The sequence below is a fragment of the Oncorhynchus tshawytscha genome, linkage group LG13 (assembly GCF_018296145.1).
Source record: "Oncorhynchus tshawytscha isolate Ot180627B linkage group LG13, Otsh_v2.0, whole genome shotgun sequence".
In the NCBI taxonomy this organism is placed as follows: Eukaryota; Metazoa; Chordata; class Actinopteri; order Salmoniformes; family Salmonidae; genus Oncorhynchus; species Oncorhynchus tshawytscha.
In genome coordinates this window covers 39,922,330-39,944,221 of record NC_056441.1, presented here as the reverse complement: position 1 = coordinate 39,944,221, position 21,892 = coordinate 39,922,330, and the positions used below count along the sequence as shown (strand labels likewise).

At 43.8% G+C, this 21,892-nt stretch overlaps 1 protein-coding gene across 2 annotated transcripts in view; it reads right to left on the bottom strand.

Annotated features, from left to right (window-relative positions):
* Nucleotides 1-19,931, bottom strand: part of LOC112264940 (protein argonaute-3) — a 52,161-nt gene extending 32,230 nt beyond the window's left edge. For both annotated transcript variants that reach the window (XM_024441857.2, XM_024441858.2), the window contains exons 1-7: nucleotides 19,375-19,931; nucleotides 8,287-8,458; nucleotides 7,989-8,109; nucleotides 7,648-7,856; nucleotides 2,568-2,704; nucleotides 2,059-2,193; nucleotides 1,551-1,638 (exon numbers count right to left, since the gene is read on the bottom strand). In XM_024441857.2, the coding sequence (XP_024297625.1) occupies nucleotides 1,551-1,638; nucleotides 2,059-2,193; nucleotides 2,568-2,704; nucleotides 7,648-7,856; nucleotides 7,989-8,109; nucleotides 8,287-8,458; nucleotides 19,375-19,393 (881 nt within the window). In that variant the 5' untranslated portion in view covers nucleotides 19,394-19,931. The remainder of the gene's footprint in view (nucleotides 1-1,550; nucleotides 1,639-2,058; nucleotides 2,194-2,567; nucleotides 2,705-7,647; nucleotides 7,857-7,988; nucleotides 8,110-8,286; nucleotides 8,459-19,374) is intronic.
* Between the last annotated feature and the right edge of the window lie 1,961 nt (nucleotides 19,932-21,892).

Sequence of the window (21,892 nt, the reverse complement as noted above, 5' to 3'; positions counted from 1 at the left end):
GTCAAAGGGGGCGGAGTTGCAATCTACTGCAGAGATAGCCTGCAGAGTTCTGTCATTCTACCCAGGTCTGTACCTCTTTCTAAAAATTATCTGCCATAATTGTTGCAACCCCTATTACTAGCCTGTTCAACCCCTCTTTCATATCATCTGAGATCCCTAAAGATTGGAAAGCTGCCTCGGTCATCCCCCTCTTCAAAGGGGGAGACACTAGACGCAAACTGTTATTGACCTATATCGATCCTGCCCTGCCTTTCTAAAATCTTCGAAATCCAAGTTAAACAGATCACTGACCATTTCGAATCCCATCGTACCTTCTCCACTATGTAATCTGGTTTCTGAGCTGGTCATGGGTGCACATCAGCCACGCTCAAGGTCCTAAACAATATCATAAACGCCATCAATAAAAGAGTGCAGCCGTCTTCATCGACCTGGCCAAGGCATTCGACTCTGTCAATCACCGCATTCTTATCGGCAGACTCAATAGCCTTGGTTTCTCAAATGACTTCCTCGCCTGGTTTACCAACTACTTCTCAGATAGAGTTCAGTGTGCCAAATCGGAGGGACTGTTGTCCGGACCTCTGGCAGTCTCTATTGGGGTGCCACAGGGTTCAAATCTCAGGCCGACTCTCTTCTCTGTATATATCAATGATGTCGCTCTTGCTGCTGGTGATTCTCTGATCCACTTCTATGCAGACGACACCATTCTGTATACATCTGGCCCTTCTTTGGACATTGTGTTAACTAACCTCCAAACAAGCTTCAATGCTATACAACACTCCTTCTGTGGCCTCCGCCAATGACTGGAACGAATTGCAAAAGTCACTGAAGCTGAAGACTTTTCTCCCTCACTAACTAAGCTGTAGCTGTCAGAGCAGCTGACTGATCACTGCAGCTGTACACAGCCCATCTAACTACCTCATCCCCATATCGTTATTTATTTTTGCTCTTTTGCACCCCAGTATTTCTACTTGCACATCATCATCTGCACATCTATCACTCCAGTGTTTAATTGCTAAATTGTAATTACTACGCTACTATGGCCTATTTATTGCCTTTACCTCCCTAATCTTACTACATTTGCACACACTGCACATAGATTTTTATATTGTGTTATTGACTGTACGTTTGTTTATCCCATGTGTAACTCTGTGTTGTTGTTTTTGTCACACTGCTTTGCTTTATCTTGGCCAGGTCACAGTTGTAAATGAGAACTTTTTCTCAACTGGCCTACCTGGTTAAATAAATAAAGGTGAAATAAACAAATAAACAGAAACATTCTGTATCCAGGAAACTGCCCATTAGTCCAATTTAGAGGCAATTCAAGGCTTCGGTTCAGGCTGTGTCAGAGTTAACCTACATTGTAATATTTGAAATGTTATCCAGAGCAACTTACAGGAGCAATCAGGGTTAAGTGCCTTGCTTAAGAGCATATTGACAGATTTTTCACCTAGTCAGCTTGGGGATTTGGTTACTGGGCCAACGTTCTTAATTTCTGGTCTGCCTGCAGCCAAACTACACATATCCCTGTCTCTCTGTGTATAGGTACTCACGTCTGGTGGCTGGCAGGGCGGCGGGTCACGTTACACACTCTGTACTTCCTCCGCATCGTCCCGCAGTGGGTCACTTCCACCTTCAGACCTGGACACAGCAAAGGAAGGAGGAGGTGCATATGTTTGAGAAGAACTATTCATTCAAAATGAATTATGGCCCTAATCTATGTATTTTACATAACTGGGCAGGGGTGCAGTCCCGCTCCCAAGTGGGTGTGCCTATGCCCTCCCAAGCCCACCCATGGCTGCGCCCCTGCCCAGTTATGTGAAATCCATAGATTAGGGTCTAATGAATTTATTTCAATTGTTGAGCTTATATTTTTGTTCAGCAATACATAAAGGAGTGAATGAACTATCACAATACCAATATCCCTACAACCAAAACAAATGACAAAAACATTAGCCCTGGAATTCAATAGTGATGCAAGGAGTCTAGCAGTGTGTTCCATTAAAGTGTTAGTTAGCATTCTTGTTCCTGGGGTGGTGGTGGAGATGTCACTCTGCATACCTTTGATCTCTTTGGTGAACTTGACCCTGTGGGAGTCGGTGAGGGGCCGGGGCTGCTCGTCTATGTTGTGGATGTCCAGGACCTCGCACATGAACTGGATCACCGGCTGGGCCTTGTAGAAAGCCGTGGCCGATACTACAGAGGAGAAGTGGTCAAATTAAAATAAGGTACTTGAATGCGGCTTAGGATCCATGTTATGATAGTCAACAACCAAATTCAAAGAGCAAGAGTTGGAATATGTACATTTTTTAAAAAATCCGGAACTTCGAATGTAGCTAAGGATCAAATTCTGAGTATAAGTGTGAGGGATAGGCTGTATTCTATATCATTTGGACCAATCAAAGACATGACTGACTAAACAAAATGCAACTAAACACAGACATCAGAGACTGACTGAGATGCTACATCATTGTCATCCAGACAACATGGAAAGAAACAAGTCCCTGCCACCAGTGAAGAGTATGTTATTATTGTCTATGTTCCTGACAGTCAAGGGAAAAGGCCCTCACCGTCAATGTTGAGCATCATCTTCCACATGGCGGGCCGCACCGACTGGTGGAAGCCGAACCACACCTCCCTACCCCCGCCCAGGGGATGATCGTAACCCTCTGGGGCGGAGAAGAAGGAGCGCCCCACTGGGGTGTACCTGGGGAGAAGAGAGGGTCATCTTTCACAGCCAGAAAATGTATTGAATTACTCTACTCATGTTTTATTCAAGACATAGCTTCATTAGGTTGTATATCTTTTCTAAAAGAATCAATACTATAAACTACTACTATTCTGAACTATGAGTGTTGATAAATACACACAACCAACAGAACATCTGGAAAAACACAGCAAATAGCTTCTGACAGCAGTTCTATAGTACATGAACACTCCTAGGCCCATACAGACGGAACCCCACTAATCTACCGACGGAAACGCACAGGGTGGCTAACAACCTAGGTTTACCTCCACTGTGTTCACATCCTACCATACCTTTGTCTGTACATTATACCTTGAAGCGATTTTATCGCCCCCAGAAACCTCCTTTTACTCTCTGTTCCGGACAATCTAGACAACCAATTCTCATAGCTTTTAGCCGTACCCTTATCCTACTCTGTTCCTCTGGTGATGTAGAAGTTAATCCAGGCCATACAGTGTCTAGCTCCACTCCTATTCCCCAGGTGCTCTCATTTGTTGACTTCTGTAACCGTAAAAGCCTTGGTTTCATGCATGTTAACATTAGAAGCCTCCTCCCTAAGTTTGTTTTATTCACAGCTTTAGAACACTCCGCCAACCCTGATGTCTTAGCCATGTCTGAATCCTGGCTTAGGAAGACCACCAATAACTCTGAAATCTCCATCCCTAACTATAACATTTGCCGACAAGATAGAACTGCCAAAGGGGACGGTGTTGCAATCTACTGCAGAGATAGTAGGACAGAACTCTGCAGGCTATCCAGGGCTGTAACCAAACAATTTGAACTTCTACTTTTAAAAATCCACCTCTCTAAAAACAAGCCTCTCACCGTTGCCGCTTGCTATAGACCACCCTTAGCCCCCAGCTGTGCTCTGGATACCATATGTAAACTGATTGCCCCCCATCTATCATCAGAGCTCGTGCTGCTAAGTGACCTAACTGTGACATGCTTAACACCCCGGTCGTCCTACAATCTAAGCTTGATGCCCTCAATCTCACACAAATGATCAATGAACCTACAAGGTACAACCCCAAAGCCGTAAACACGGGCACCCTCATATATAGTGGGGCAAAAAAGTATTTAGTCAGCCACCAATTGTGCAAGTTCTCCCACTTGAAAAGATGAGAGAGGCCTGTAATTTTCATCATAGGTACACTTCAACTATGACAGACAAAATGAGAAGAAAAAAAATCCAGAAATCCACATTGTAGGATTTTTTATGAATTTATTTGCAAATTATGGTGGAAAATAAGTATTTGGTCACCTACAAACAAGCAAGATTTCTGTCTCTCACGGACCTGTAACTTCTTCTTTAAGAGGCTCCTCTGTCCACCACTCGTTACCTGTATTAACGGCACCTGTTTGAACTTGTTATCAGTATAAAAGAGACCTGTCCACAACCTCAGTCACACTCCAAACTCCACTATGGCCACGACCAAAGAGCTGTCAAAGGACACCAGAAACAAAATTGTAGACCTGCACAAGGCTGGGAAGACTGAATCTGCAATAGGTAAGCAGCTTGGTTTGAAGAAATCAACTGTGGGAGCAATTATTAGGAAATGGAAGACATACAAGACCACTGGAAGACATACAAGACCACTGATAATCTCCCTCGATCTGGGGCTCCACGCAAGATCTCACCCCGTGGGGTCAAAATGATCACAAGAACAGTGAGCAAAAATCCCAGAACCACACAGGGGGACTGAGTGAATGACCTGCAGAGAGCTGGATCAAATTAACAAAGCCTATCATCAGTTACACACTACGCCGCCAGGGACTCAATTCTTGCAGTGCCAGACGTGTCCCCCTGCTTAAGCCAGTACATGTCCAGGCCCGTCTGAAGTTTGCTAGAGAGCATTTGGATGATCCAGAAGAAGATTCTCCCAATGTCATATGGTCAGATCAATCCAAAATATAACTTTTTGGTAAAAACTCAACTCGTCGTTTTTGGAGGACAAAGAATGCTGAGTTGCATCCAAAGAACACCATACCTACTGTGAAGCATGGGGGTGGAAACATCATGCTTTGGGGTTGTTTTTCAGCAAAGGGACCAGGACGACTGATCCGTGTAAAGGAAAGAATGAATGGGGCCATGTATCGTAAGATTTTGAGTGAAAACCTCCTTCCATCAGCAATGGCATTGAAGATGAAACGTGGCTGGGTCTCTCAGCATGACAATGGTCCCAAACACACCGCCCGGGCAACAAAGGAGTGGCTTCGTAAGAAGAATTTCAAGGTCCTGGCCTAGCCGGTCTCCAGATCTCAACCCATAGATCTCAACCCATAGAAAATCTTTGGAGGGAGTTGAAAGTCTGTGTTGCCCAGCAACAGCCCTAAAACATCATTGCTCTAGAGGAGATCTGCATGGAGGAATGGGCCAAAATACCAGCAACAGTGTGTGAAAACCTTGTGAAGACTTAGAGAAAACGTTTGACCTCTGTCATTGCCAACAAAGGGTATATAACAAAGTATTGAGATAAACTTTTGTTATTGACCAAATACTTATTTTCCACCATAATTTGCAAATAAATTCATTAAAAATCCTACAATGTGATTTTCTGGATTTTTTTTTCTCATTTTGTCTGTCATAGTTGAAGTGTACCTATGATGAAAATTACAGGCCTCTCTCATCTTTTCACGTGGGAGAACTTGCACAATTGGTGGCTGACTAAATACTTTTTTGCCCCACTGTATATCATCCTAACCAACTTGCCCCCATAAACACCTCTGCTGTTTTCAACCAAGATCTCAGCAATCACTGCCTCATTGCCTGCATCCGTAATGGGTCAGCGGTCAAACGACCTCCACTCATCACTGTCAAGCGCTCCCTGAAACACTGTGAAATGCAACTTTTCAGGGAAGTTAGAAACCAACATACACAGGCAGTTAGAAAAGCCAAGGCTAGCTTTTTCAAGCAGAAATTTGCTTCCTGCAACACAAACTCAAAAAAGTCCTGGGACATTGTAAAGTTCATGGAAAATAAGAACACCTCCTCCCAGCTGCCCACTGCACTCAGGATAAGAAACTCTGTCACCACCGAGAAATCCACTATAATTGAGAATTTCAATAAGCATTTTTCTACGGCTGGCTATGCTTTCCACCTGGCCACCCCTACCCAAGTCAACAGCACTGCACCCCCCACAGCAACTCACCCAAGCCTTCCCCATTTCTCCTTCTCCCAAATCCAGTCAGCTGATGTTCTGAAATAGCTGCAAAATCTGGACCCCCACAAATCAGCCGTGCTAGACAATCTGGACCCCTTCTTTCTAAAATGATCTGCCAAAATTGTTGCAACCCCTATTACTAGCCTGTTCAACCTCTTTCATGTCGTCTTAGATTCCCAAAGATTGGAAAGCAGCTGCGGTCATCCCCCTCTTCACAGGGGGAGACACTCTAGACCCAAACTGCTACAGACCTATATCAATCCTACCCTGCCTTTCTAAGGTCTTCGAAAGCCAAGGTCCTAAACGATATCTTAACCTTCAATAAGAAACAATACTGTGCAGCCGTATTCATTGACCTGGCCAAGGCTTTCGACTCTGTCAATCACCACATCCTCATTGGCAGACTCGATAGCCTTGGTTTCTCAAATGATTGCCTCGCCTGGTTCACCAACTACTTCTCTGAGTTCAGTGTGCCAAATCGGAGGGCCTGGGCCGACTCTCTTCTCTGTATACATCAATGATGTCTCTCTTACTGCTGGTGAGTCTCTGGTCCACCTCTATGCAGAAAACACCATTCTGTATACCTCTGGCCCTTCGTTGGACACTGTTAACAACCCTCCAGATGAGCTTCAATGCCATTACAACTCTCCTTCCGTGGCCTTCAACTGCTGTTGAATGCAAGTAAAAGTAAATGCATGCTCTTCAACCGATCGCTGCCTGCACCTGCCCGCTCGTCCAGCATCACTACTCTGGACGGTTCTGACTTAGAATATGTGGATACTACAAATACCTTGGTGTCTGGTTAGACTGTAAACTCTCCTTCCAGAATCCAAAGTTAAATCTAGAATTGGCTTCCTATTTCACAAAAAAGCATCCTTCACTCATGCTGCCAAACATACCCTCGTAAAACTGACCATCTTACCGATCCTCGACTTCGGTGATGTCATCTACAAAATAGCCTCCAACACCCTACCCAACAAATTGGATGCAGTCAATCACAGTGCCATCCATTTTGTCACCAAAGCCCCATATACTACCCACCACTGCGACCTGTACGCTCTCGTTGGCTGGCCCTCGCTTCATACTCGTCGCCAAACCCACTGGCTCCAGGTCATCTACAAGACCCTGCTAGGTAAAGTCCCGCCTTATCTCTGCTCGCTGATCACCATAGCTGCACCAATAGCACGCATTCCAGCAGGTGTATCTCACTGGTCACCCCCAAAGCCAATTCCTCCTTTGGCCGCCTCTCCTTCCAGTTCTCTGCTGCCAATGACTGGAACGAACTACAAAAATCTCTGAAACTGGAAACACATCTCCCTCACTAGCTTTAAGCACCAGCTGTCAGAGCAGCTCACAGATCACTGCACCTAGCCCATCTATAAATAGCCCAAACAACTACCTTTTCCCCTACTGTATTTATTTATTTTGCTCCTTTGCACTCCAGTATTTCTACTTTGCACACTCATCTACTGTCAAATCTACCATTCCAGTGTTTTAATTGCTATAATGCATTTACTTCGCCACCATGGCCTTTTTTGCCTTTACCTCCCTTTTCTCACCTCATTTGCTCACATTGTATATAGACTGTATTATTGACTGTATGTTTGTTTTACTCCATGTGTAACTCTGTGTTGTTTGTGTCGAACTGCTTTGCTTTATCTTCACCAGGTCGCAGTTGTAAATGAGAACTTGTTCTCAACTTGCCTACCTATAATAAATAAAGTGTAAACTGTAATGACTCACTTCATGGAGGGCAGGTGTCGCAGCACCACGTCCACAGCGTGTACAGGGTTGGTGCTGATGGGCTTGTCCAGCTCCAAGGGCTCAGGCATGGTGCGCCCTGTCAGGACCTCATGCAGCATGTGCCAGCTGACTAGCGACACAAACCTGATGGACACTTTGAAGGGGCGATCCTTACCCCCCTCCCCCGGCAGGGTGACGTCCAGATCCACCTGAGGAGAATATAGATAGCTTGAACTTCTATGGCAACTCAATGAATCACCAGAACACCCATCTGACATTCAACATGGTAAATTACACTACAAATGTTATTGTGTGTGTGTGTGTGTGTGCGCGCATCTCACCCCTGCTGTGGCGACTGGTAGGGGGTTGGCTGTGTAGAGACTCCTCTTCCCATCGTAGACTGGCCTTCGGTCCCCAAAGATGGTCACCTTGAAGTGCTTCACCATGGAGTCCACCACCTCCCTATAGGGGCACCAGAGAGACAAATATATCGACACTCCAACACTGATCCATAATGTAAAGTGATGCTGAGTACGGTTCATGTGATCAAATGAAAGCTCTGCAGCCAGTTTGTGTTGTTTTGAGAATGTTCATGCAGACATATGAGTTTGTGGATTTGATCCAGCGCAGCTTGTTTACCTGTTGACGCGACGCGGGCACTTCTCGGGATTGATGTCTACTTCATAGAGGTAGACGTCCATCTTGGGGATATCCACCTGGAAGCAGTTGGCCAGCAGCTTGATGGGCTTCCCCATGGTGCCAAAGCCAGGCCGCCGCGGCACTGAGAACAGGGCCTGGGCCCCAACATCTCCTAGAGAGAGGATGGTGAGTGTAAGTGCAAGTGAGAATTCTCCTGACTAACACAAACTTTGTTGGAGAGATTAGTAAGGGTGTGCCAGCCACACTACACCCATACTCTATCACAGCCTCGTCGAAAACTACTCCGGTAATCATGACGTCACAAAACCACACACTACCCACACTTACAACTCAGATGAGCCGCACACTAGCTACTCTGACACACACACAAAAAACATGACACTAGTGCAGTTGGCAAATGATTTGTTCTTTTTGAACTACTCTTTCTACTGACTCGAGAGAGTCATGGTAAGTATTTGAGTGACTTGTTAATTGTAGTCATTCGTTTGACCTGCTGGCCGCAATGAATTCTACAACAGGATTAGCACGCGCTCCTCCGGTGACTCAGGAAAGGTGATCCGACCAACAAATGCCTGTCATATATGTGCACAGGCAAAATATACTGAACAAAAATATAAAACGCAACATGCAAGGTTGTCTTCTTTACAGAAATGTTTGGCAATCTACTAGGATCGGTGGAATACATGTTGGCTTATAGAGCAAAACCTATTCTGGGTGCCAGAGTAAAAGTATTGTAGGGAATACTCAGTAGGATCTGTAGAATGTACACAAAACAAAAATATAAACGCAACATGTAAAGTGTTGGTCCCATGTTTCATAAGCTGAAATAAGACCCCAGAAATGTTCCATATGCACAAAAAGCTTTTCTCTCTCATTTGTTTTACATCCCCAGCCTCTTAACTGCAGACCACATGTAACCACACCAGCCCATGATCCTCCACATCTGGCTTCTTCACCTGCGGGCTCATCTGAGACCAACCAATATCCAGCAACCTGACAGCTGATTAAACTGTGGGTTTTCCCAACTGAAGAATTTCTACACAAACTGTCAGAAACTCAGGGAAGCTCATCTAAATGCTCGTCGTTCGCACCAGGGTCTTGACCAGATTGCAATTTGGCAGCATACCCGACTTTAGTGGGCAAATGCTCACCTTCGATGGCCACTGGCAGGCTGAAGAAGTGTGCTCTTCACAGATCAATCCCGGTTTCAACTGTACCGGGCAGATGGCAGACAGCGTGTGTGGCGTCGTGTGGGAGTGCAGTTTGCCGATGTCAACATTGTGAACAGAGTGCCCCATGGTGGCGGTGCGGTTATGGTATGGGCAGGCATAAGCTACGGACAACGAATACAATTGCATTTTATCAATGGCAATTTGAATGCACAGAGATACCATGACGAGATCCTGAGGCCCATTGGCGTGCCATTCATCCGCCGCCATCACCTCGTGTTTCAGCATGATGATGCACGGCCCCCTGTCACAAGGATCTGTACACAATCCCTGGAAGCTGAAAATATCCCAGTTCTTCCATGGCCTGCATACTCACCAGACGTCACCCATTGAACATGTTTGGGATGCTCTGGATCGACATGTACGACAGCGTGTTATAGTTCCCACCAATATCCAGCAACTTCGCACGCTGCATGAGGCAAATGGTGGTCACACCAGATATTAACTTGTTTTCTGATCCACGCCCCTACCTTTTTATTTTAAGGTATCTGTGACCAACAGATGCATATTCGTATTCCAAGTCATGTGAAATCCATACACGAGGGCCTAATGATTTTTTTTCAGTTGACTGATTTATTTATATGAACTGTAACTCAGTGAAATTGTTGCATGTTGCATGATAATTCATTGCATTGTGCAATATTTAATTATGGAATGTTATTATGGACACAGCTTTGTAGAACCAAAACATACGGTCTCTGCTCAACTAACTAGACAACAAATTGTTTGGGGTTCGGCTGTTCAAATGATATTGTGCTCATCACCCTCACGGCAGTCAAGCAATGCATTCTGCCAACAGTCGTTCACAATTTAGTCCGGTTGTGGCCACAACTAGACCTAGCTTCAAATGTAACAATAAATCATCGTATTTGTATGTTTAGCAATCAACAAATGTACACTGTAACGTGGTTTTGTAGAGTCAGATTGTACGGTCTGTGATGCCGTGTCCCCAGTGTCTATCACTCGCTCCCATGCGTGTCATTGCCATGCCAACAGCACCCATGTGGCTGCCACTTCTCCATGGCAACACAGACCATCCTGACAAGAGGAAAAACAGACACACATACCGACCTAATCAAGGGTCCAGCTCAAAAGAAGATGGTGTAATCATGAGTTGGATGGTTTTGCCAGCCAGGAACACAATTAGCCTACACACTCAAACATTAACTCTTACACTGACTGCACTACTAAACAACAACTAGCTAGATACTGAACCTAAACCTAACAAGAAACAACTGATTGTACAAGAGTGGGTGGCAATGGTGGTGTGGATGGCTAACTAATTGCCTCTTCTTCTTTCTCATCCTCTTCCATGTACAGTTAGGCTGCAAGTCTACCCACACAGAGCTCTGGATAATGGGCTCTCTTGGCTTACACACACAGAACCTATACGATAAACACCATGTGAAAGCTGTAGGCATATACAACGTGGATCATCAAAGTGAGTCTGCCAGTGTTCAGCCAGGTGCAGGCACTCAGCAGCTGTATCCTACATCTATGGCTCCTCTCTCGAGGCACGTTAACACACATGGGTCATTTGGTGGGTGCAAAATGTATCAAAATATTGTAATTCCCCTAAAATACAGTACAAAAAAAAGTGTCCTTTGGAGGAAGTAGGGAACTTTACTTGGCATTTATCTCCCAGGCCTCATTTAAGACACCAAATAGACTAAGATTTGATATCAAATCAGAAAACATGACAATCCAACAGACTGTGTCGAATGAGTGCTAAGAAAGCAGAAACAGCACAAATCATATCATCCATCTCCAATCATGGTTTCAATGTTTTAACAGCTCAAAAGTATGCCAACAAATATTTTTCTCACAAAGCAGCTGCCCCTAGCTGATAGTTAATTGACTTTGTGGCTTTCATGCAGAATTGATTGATAATTAAGCGAGCCCACAGTGAGTTGGCTCCCGAATTGCGCAGCGGTCTAAGGCATTGCATTTCAGTGCTAGAGATGTTACTACAGACCCTGGTTCGATCCTGGGCTGTATCACAACCAGCCGTGATCGGGAGTCCCATGCTGGGAATACAGAGTTCCATGCAACAACATCCGGGTTAGGGGAGGGTTTGGCAGGGATAGACATTGTAAAAAAAAAAAAACATTTGTTCTTAACTGACTTGCCTAGTTAAATAAAGGTAAGAAAAAAGCACTATTCAATAACTTTGACACCAGCTGGTGTGGAAGGCAGGCAGGCAACTCCCAAACAGCCAGCCAGCCTCTCATGGGCTTGAGATAATTAGACACACCTGACGGGCTTGCCACCTGCTTATGACAGCCGGCGGCAAACCTAATTTAGGCGTAAAAGAAAAGCTTGAAACTAGATACTGTCGGGGGAGATCCTCTTCTGTTCAACCAATCCAGTACATGTGGAGGAGTTAAGATGGAGTGTCGCCTTGTTAACGCCCTAAAGCGGAAGTCACGTCACAGGCTCTCTTTCCATTTCCCCTGAAAACCACAACATCCGGTTGTTGGGGACTCGGCAGAGGCAACCAACCAGCAAACAACTCCGTTCCACCAGCATGCAGTATGGAGGGAAAAAATCATCAAATGGTCGTAATATTTTAAGAGGAAATGCTAGCAGGCAGAATTTTAAGAATATGAAAAATTAGAAAATATTTTATAGCACAAATAAAATTGACATTGTTAACAGCATGAAAAAATATGATTACTATCAATCAAATGTATTTATAAAGCCCTTCATACATCAGCTGATGTCACAAAGTGCTGTACAGAAACCCAGCCTAAAACCCCAAACAGCAAGCAATGCAGGTGTAGAAGCATGGTGGCTAGGAAAAACTACCTAGAAAGGCCGGAACCTAGGAAGAAACCTAGAGAGGAACCAGGCTATGAGGGGTGGCCGGTCCTCTTCTGGCTGTGTAGTGTGGATATTGATAGATAGTTATCATGTAACAACAGTAATACAAATAACAAAACATGATTTATAATGCTATTAATAATAACAATAATACGATTATTTGTATTACATTAAATCAACCTTAGAAAATCCCACTGTTAATTAGCCCATTTGTATTGCTCTACGTTCAGAATGTTTTTCATATTGGTCATCCATATCTCACCGTACATAATTCCCTGTACGTTGTGTCGCAGTAAAAGCGGGTTACATTTTACGCATGAACACATCTATTGTTGAAGTTTACACCCAGAGGAGTGTCACTTCTGCAGCCCTTAAGAGCGGCCAATCAGCCTAAATCCATTTTTCATATTGGACTACATATTGCACCGTACATAATTCTCTGTACAAAAAGGATGAGTGAACAAAAAGCTAGGTCATAGGAAGTGTTACTAGACTTTCACGGTGGTCAAATCGGTTTGGGTGGGGCCCCTGGACACTATATGGTACAAATATATCACTGTACAGGAAAAATATGAATTGTTTGTGTCCATAAAACCAGGGTCCAGTCTGCCCTTTGGTAATGTCACTTTAACTAAGTCAGGACAATATATTAATTACAAAACAATAAATGAGAAATGTTTGCTTCCAGTGTGAAATAAAATGCCATTCTGTACCAGACTTGCACTCTTGGCTTGCCCTATAATGGAGGTGACAAATTCTGACCAGATGGTATTTTATTAGGATCCCCATTAGCTGTTGCGAAAGCAGCAGCTACTCTTCCTGGGTTCCACACACACAACATGAAACATGACATAATACAGAACATTAATAGACAAGAACAGCTTAAGGACAGAACTACATACATTTTTAATAAGGCACACGTAGCCTACATATCAATACGTACACACAAACTATCTAGGTCAAATAGGGGAGAGGTGTTGTGCTGTGCCGCGAAGTGTTGCTTTATCTGTTTTTTGAAGCCAGGTTTGCTGTTTATTTGAGCAATATGAGATGGAACAGAGTGCCATGCAATACTGGCTCTATATAATACTGTACACTTTCTTGAATTTGTTCTGGATTTGGGGACTGTGAAAAGACCCCTGGTGGCATGTCTGGTGGGGTAAGTGTGTGTGTCAGAGCTGTGTGTAAGTTGACTATGCAAACAATTTGGGATTTAACATATTAATGTTTCTTATAAAAAGAGGACGTGATGCAGTCAGTCTCTCCTCAACTATTAGCCAAGAGAGACTGGCATGCATAGTATTGATATCAGCCCTCTGATTACAAGGAAGAGCAAAACGTGCTGCACTGTTCTGGGCCAGCTGCAGCTTAACTAGGTCTTTCCTTGCAGCCCTGGACCACACGACTGGACAATAATCAAGATTAGACAAAACTAGAGCCTGCAGAACTTGCTTTTTGGAGTGTGGTGTCAGGTGATTAGGTGAGAAGCTAACAGCTTAAGTGAAACAAACAGGGTGATCAGTAGATGGAGTGTTAACTGGCTGGTAAATAACGCACATGATCCTAATGATGGGAAAGCTGCAGACTTTATACATTTAAATTAGTCAGCAGGGCCGAAACGTGCATCAGGTCAAGTGTTTTGGCCAAACAAACATTTATTTCTTTTAGGAAGTATCTGAAGAAACAAATCATATTTCTACATATTGGTGGAACCCCAATCACATAGATTTTGTTCTGAAAATGACATGGAAACCATTTGTGCCCACTGGGCTGAGACTACCTGAAGAGGATCTTGCATACAATTTGAATATTGTTTTACAGTTTCATGCAATTACCAAATTGCATCTCTTGAATCAACATATTGTTTGTTTATAGAATGAGTGACACAAAACTTTGTGGATTTGGAAAGGAATGGGGCTCCCGACACAACATACATAAAATGGTGTAATTGCAATAAATGATAGGAACACAAAAACAATGTTGACCATTTAGGCTTGAAAAATAAGCAAATCACAGAATATCTCATAAAAATACTTTAAAATGATCCTATGAGACTCAAAATTGACCTCAGGTGCATACTGTTTCCATTGATCATCCTTGAGATGTTTCTACAACTTAATTGGAGTCCACCTGTGGTACATTCAATTGATTGGACATGATTAAGGCAGGCACACCTGTCTATATAAGGTCCCACAGTTGACAGTGCATGTCAGAGCAAAACCCAAGCCATGAGGTCGAAGGAATTGTCCGTAGAGCTCCGAGACAGGATTGTGTAGGGGCACAGATCTGGGGACGGGTACCAAAACACTTCTGCAACATTGAAGGTCCCCAAGAACACAGTGGCCACCATCATTCTGAAATGAAAGAAGTTTGGAACCACCAAGACTCTTCCTAGAGTTGGCCACCCAGCCAAACTGAGCAATCGGGGGAGAAAGGCCTTGGTCAGGGAGGTGACCAAGAACCAGATGGTCACTCTGACAGAGCTCCGGTTCCTCTGTGGAAATGGGAGAACCTTCCAGAAGGACAAATATCTCTGCAGCACTCCACAAATCAGGACTTTATGGTAGAGTGGCCAGACAGAAGCCTCTCCTCAGGAAAGGGCACATGACAGCCCACTTGGAATTTGCCAAAAGGCACCTAAAGAACTCTCAGACCATGACAAGATTCTCTGGTCTGATGAAGCCAAGATTGAACTCCCTGGCCTGAATGTCAAGCGTCAGGCTTCCTCCAGACGTGACATTTTTTAGCGGCAGGGACTGGGAGACTAGTCAGGATCGAGGGAAAGATGAACGGAGCAAAGTACAGAGAAATTCTTGATGAAAACCTGCTCCAGAGTGCTCAGGACCTCAGACTGGGGCGACGGTTCACCTTCCAACAGGACAATGACCCAAAGCACACAGCCAAAACAACACGAGTGGTTTCGGGACAAGTCTCTTAAATTTACTTGAGTGGCCCAGCCACAGCCTGGACTTGAACCCGATCTAACTTACAGTACCTGTCAAAAGTTTGGACACACCTACTCATTCCAGGGTTTTTCTTTATTTTGACTTTTCTACTTTGTAGAATAATAGTGAAAACATCAAAACTATGAAACAACACATATGGAATCGTGTAGTAACCACAAAAGTATAAAACAAATCAAAGGACATTTTATATTTGAGATTATTTAAAGTAGCCACCCTTTGCCTTGATGACAGCTTTGCACACTGTTGGCATTCTATCAACCAGCGACATGAGGTAGTCACCTGGAATGCATTTCAATGAACAGGTGTGTCTTTATTAAAAAGTGAAATTGTCAAATATATTTCCTTCTTATTGCGTTTGAGCCAATCAGTTGTGTTGTGACAAGGTAGGGGTGGTATACAGAAGATAGCCCTATTTGGTAAAAGACAAAGTCCATATTATGGCAAGAACAGCGCAAATAAGCAAAGAGAAATGACAGTCCATCATTATTTAAGATATGAAGGTCAGTCAATGCGGAACATTTCAAGAACTTTGAAAGTTTCTTCAAGTGCAGTCACAATAACCATCAAGTGCTATGATGAAACGGTCTCTCACGAGGATCGCCAAAGGAAATGAAGACCCAGAGTTACCTCTGCTGCAGAGGATAAGTTCATTAGAGTTACCAGCCTCAGAAATTGCAGCCCAAATAGATGCTTCAGAGTTCAAGTAACAGACATCTCAACATCAACTGTTCAGAGGAGACTGTGTGAATCAGGCCACATTGAAGACAGTGTCACATAGAAAGTCACTAAGCTCTTCAACAAGGCCATTCTACTATTGTTTTGTCTATGGAGATTGCATGGCTCAAATTTATACACCTGCCAGCAACTAGTGTGGCTGAAATAGCCAAATCCACTAATTTGAAGGGGTGTCCATATACTTTTGTTTATACAATTTGACAAGCACTTGATAATGCCTCGAATTTCACGGCGGCATCCCGTCGTGGCCATGACGCACCCTAAAAAATCCATGCCTTTGCGGCCAATAGTCGTTGTGCCCTTGCCCCGGAGTGCTGCGTTGTGCCCTTCTCCCCGAGTGCTGCGCAATCCGAAGCGGCTCTCACTCACATGGCTCTCCATAACGTGATCGGGTCTTTCTCACAGGCTACAAGTGAAGACTGACACATCAGGGACGCAACTGCGCGTTGTTATTCAATTCCGAGGTGCATATTGAAGATATTGGAAGAACTGTCCACATTTACTATTCATGCACCGGTCTCAAAACAGGGGCAGTGGGAAAAAAGTACATGTCTGATATGCACTAAAATAGCAAATGGAGGATGCATTTGCATTGATGTCAGAGTGATTAGAGGGACAATAGAGTGCTGAGTACCAGGCAGTTAGCAAGTTTAGTAGGCTACTATATGACCAGCATCAGAGCTTGGAGAAGCCTAATTACCGTGACTAAACGGTCACATGGAATTTGATTGCCTTCATGACTACTCCAACCTCAACCAACACCTCCCCCCTCGGTTTTTCTAATGACTGCCTTGCCTGGTTCACCAACTACTTCGCAGACAGAGCTCAGTGTGTCAAATCGGAGGGCATGTTGTCCGGTCCTCTGGCAGTCTCTATGGGGGTACCACAGGGTTCAATTCTCAGGCCGACTCTTTTCTCTGTATATATCAATGATGTTGCTCTTGCTGCGGGCGATTCCCTGATCCACCTCTATGCAGACGACATCATTCTGTATACTTCTGGCCCTTCCTTGGACACTGTGCTATCTAACCTCCAAACGAGCTTCAATGCCATACAACACTCCTTCCGTGGCCTCCAACTGCTCTTAAAAGCTAGTAAAACCAAATGCATGCTTTTCAACCGTTCGCTGCCTTCACCCGACTAGCATCACCACCCTGGATGGTTCCGACCTAGAATACGTGGACATCTATAAGTACCTAGGTGTCTGGCTAGACTGTAAACTCTCCTTCCAGACTCATATCAAACATCTCCAATCCAAAATCAAATCTAGAGTCGGCTTTCTATTTCGCAACAAAGCCTCCTTCACTCACGCCGCCAAACTTACCCTAGTAATACTGACTATCCTACCGATCCTCGACTTCGGCGATGTCATCTACAAAATAGCTTCCAATACTCTACTCAGCAAACTGGATGCAGTTTATCACAGTGCCATCCGTTTTGTTACTAAAGCACCTTATACCACCCACCACTGTGACCTGTATGCTCTAGTCGGCTGGCCCTCACTACATGTTCGCCGCCAGACCCACTGGCTCCAGGTCATCTACAAGTCTATGCTAAGTAAAGCTCTGCCTTATCTCAGTTCACTGGTCACGGTGGCAACACCCACCCGTAGCACGCGCTCCAGCGGGTGTATCTCACTGACCATCCCTAAAGCCAAAATCTCATTTGTCCGCCTTTCCTTCCAGTTCTCTGCTCCCTGCGACTGGAACGAATTGCAAAAATCTCTGAAGTTGGAGACTTATCTCCCTCACCAACTTTAAACATCTGCTATCTGAGCAGCGAACCGATCGCTGCAGCTGTACATAGCCCATCGGTATATAGCCCACCCAATTTACCTACCTCATCCCCATACTGTTTTTATTTTATTTACTTTTCTGCTCTTTTGCATACCAGTATCTCTACCTGCACATGTTCATCTGATCATTTACCACTCCAGTGTTAATCTGATAAATTGTAATTATTCACTCCTATGGCCTATTTATTGCCTACCTCCTCATGCCTTTTGCACACAATGTATATAGATTCTTTTTTTTCCTACTGTTATTGACTTGTTTATTGTTTACTCCATGTGTAACTCTGTTGTCTGTTCACACTGCTATGCTTTATCTTGGCCATGTCGCAGTTGCAAATGAGAACTTGTTCTCAACTAGCCTACCTGGTTAAATTAAGGTGAAATAAAAAATGACTTGTGACCACCGGTATGGCGGTAATACAGTCACCGCAACAGGCTTTACTCCCAACCACAGTTTTACCTCTGAACATTGAATAGTTTTTCCAATATGTAAATGTATAGGCCTACAGTGTATTGCATTGGGACCATTTGAGTGGGTGGAGTAGAAAGTGTTGCTAGGCATATAGACCTCAGTCCCCCATGAAACAACACCATATATACATTCTACAGATCATTCTAAGTATTTATTACCTTACGTTTCCTGTACAGTGCTATATTTGTACCGTAAGGTGTCCAGGCAGCCCATTTTTAAGCAATTTGACCACAGTAAAAGGCCAGCAACAATCCATAAAAGGCCAGCAACACTCAGAGCCCGATGAAATGACACCAACATATACAATTCTACTAAGTATTCCCTACAATACTTTTACGGCGGCACCCTGAATATTTTTTGCTCTATATAGTGATTTGCATTGTGGCCGCCAATATAACGGGTGGAGGAAAGGGCCAGCAACACTCCGTATTATTCAGATCCCTTGAAATGACACCGTATATACAATCTACAGACCCTACTGAGTATTGCCTATAACACTTTTACTACCACACCCAAAATAGGTTTTGCTCTATTAAGCCAATATGTATTCCATATACAGTGACTCGCATTGAGGGGATTTGTTTGACCTTCAAACATGTTTTTTAAACCCAAATTGAATGCTATTGATTTCTTAAACATATGAATCATTGTTAATGTTTAGACAATTATTTGTCATCTCATCTCAATAAACACAGGTTATTTACACTTTTCCCCGCTATTACGTGGGGGACTTTTATTTAGAAATGTTCCCAAATTCTGTGACCCGGAAGTACTATTTTGTTGCTGCCGACGAGACGCTGAACCGGCAAACCATCTTACCAATGGTATGTCTGGTCACCCAAATTCGTTTTCTAACCCAGACAGTAGAGTGAAAGGCCTGAATGTGTTTATTTTCATGCATTATCTGATTGGTAGGCTTACTAGACTTTTGGTTTGACTGTATGCTATCCTTTAAGGATAGCAACTGATAGTCAGCCTACAAAACTTCAATACCAAACTTCAACAATTTAATAAGAATAAGGGGTTTGACAGACAGGTGTATGAATATACCTGAAGTTCCGATTTCCATTCATGAGGTCTCTGTCCCCGGCTCCCAATGGTCAAATCTCAACGCAGCTCCTGTTCGTCTGACGCTATTACCTCAGCGTTGGAGACGTTCCACCCGACCACTCTCTCAAGCCGACACCCCGGCTTCTGTCGCTGATTTGGACACGGGCCGCTGGGGTGTCCGCTTAACCCGAGATCCTCCCAAATTGCCCCCGTTGTCAACCGGCACAAGTTGAACGACGTGTCCCCTTCCTTTCGTTAAAGCACTAATTGTTCTCAGGTGATAATATATATATATATATATATATATTTTTTTTTTTTTTCAAAGACTCAAGTCCCAGAAAATATTTCAGAGCCTCGGATTACTCCACTGCTCCTATTCCTGAACGGTTTTAAGGCTATATCTCAATCGTTTAAGGTTTCACCTTGTCATTAGTTGCCAGGATAATATCAACATCATGTTTGTTTTTTCCGACCATAAAAGTGAACCTTTTGGTGTTCTTCTGCCGGCAAATTGGTGTTTCACTCCCCGGTGCGTTCTCTGTACTACCGCTGTGAAGCGGGCAAGATTAACTAAGTACTTTCCGGGTCACGGATATCGTCTTCTTCTATGGTATATTGGCGATTGCACAATTTATTGTACATCCCGCCACCTACTGTGAGGGATGGAAACAGGATTCCCCCCTAAACGGCCAAACTACCAACAACAATAAAATGACCAAACTACAAAAAATAAACTAAATCAAACAACTTTACTGTTTAAAAAAACAGATATTTGGCTTGTCATGTTTCGGAGTAAAAAAGCACACCTGCTCTTTCCATGACATAGATTGACCAGGTGGATCCAGGTGAAAGCTATACTCCCTTATTGATGTCACTTGTTAAATCCACTTCAATCAGTGAGGATGAATGGGAGGACACTGGTAAAGAAGGATTTTAAGCTTTGAGACATGGATTGTGTATGTGTGCCATTTAGAGGGTGAATGGGCAAGACAAAATATTTTGAACGGGGTATGGTAGTAGGTGCCAGGCGCACTGGTTTGTGTCAAGACCTGCAACACTGCTGGGTTTTCACGCTCAGCAATTTCCTGTGTGTATCAAGAATGGTCCAGCACCCAAAGGACATCCAGCCAACTTGACACAACTGTGGGAAGCATTGGAGTCTACATGGGCCAGCATCCCTGTGGAACGCTATCGACACCTTGTAGAGTCCATGTCCTGACAAATTGAGGCTGTTCTGAGGGCCAAGGGGGGTGCAACTCAACATTAGGAAGGTGTTCCTAATGTTTGGTATACTTAGTGTATATTGTACCAAACTATAATATATTACATTGTGGGCCGATAGAAACAATATATGGCTTGCTTCATATACAGTATGCTGAGGAATAAAAGATACCGAAAAGTCAAACAATATCAAAAACAATGTTAAATGTTATGTGAGGTTGAAATGTATTTTGCAGCTGTTACATTTTGAACGAGGTTACATTGTAGGCTATCATTAAACAACCTAGTATGACACTAGTCTCAAAAGCCAGACCCAAGTGTTGCATAGGGTCTGGATGTCAAGACTAGTATGACACTTACATTCTACAAAGTTAAGGCACCCTCATACTAGGTTCGATTTGCTCCTAGCAGAACTCCCTTAAAGACCTTTGCTTGAAAAATGAGAAAAAAAGCGGAAATATTGCTGTTTGTCCCTCTTGAGATGCCATAGCAACAACATAGCCGGTATACACTTCCTCAAAATAGTCTGAATTAATCCAAGATATATCAAGAAATCTATCATTAATTTAGATGTTTTTGCCGAGGAGATTTTAGCCACACAATTTTACATCTAAGATGTTTCTCAAGTGAAAAAATGTGCATGAAAACTAGTCGTCTCTCGTTGAATGACAACAAACACTTAATTGAAGAATCCCGTCCATAGTTCCCACTCACACTAGGAGTTATACTGTTGACCAATCACCAACCAAAGGGCATAGACTTCAATGACTAAACTTTGACTTGGCTCAAGGAAAAATGTTGTGCGTAGGCCTATTTATCATTGCCAGGTCGCAGGTGTAAATGAGAACTTGTTCTCAACTGGCCTACCTGGTTAAATAAAGTTGAAAAAAATGGTAAATAAAAAATACATGCTCCAAATGCTGTAGTGGAGCAGGTGGGGCTGTAGTGGAGCAGGTTGAGAGCTTCAAGTTCCTTGGTGTCCACATCACCAACAAACTATCATGATCCAAACACACCAAGACAGTCGTGAAGAGGGCATGATAACGCCTATTCCCCTAAGGAGACTGAAAAGATTTGGCATGGGTCTTCAGATCCTCAAAAAATTTCAATTACTGGTTGCATCACCGCCTAGTATGGCAACTGCTCGGCCTCCGACCGCAAGGCACTACAAAGGGTAGTGCGTACGGTCCAGTATATCACTGGGGCCAAGCTTCCTGCCATCCACGACCTCTAGACCAGGCGGTGTCAGAGGAAGGCCCAAAAAATTGCCAAGGACTCCAGCCACCCTAGTCATAGA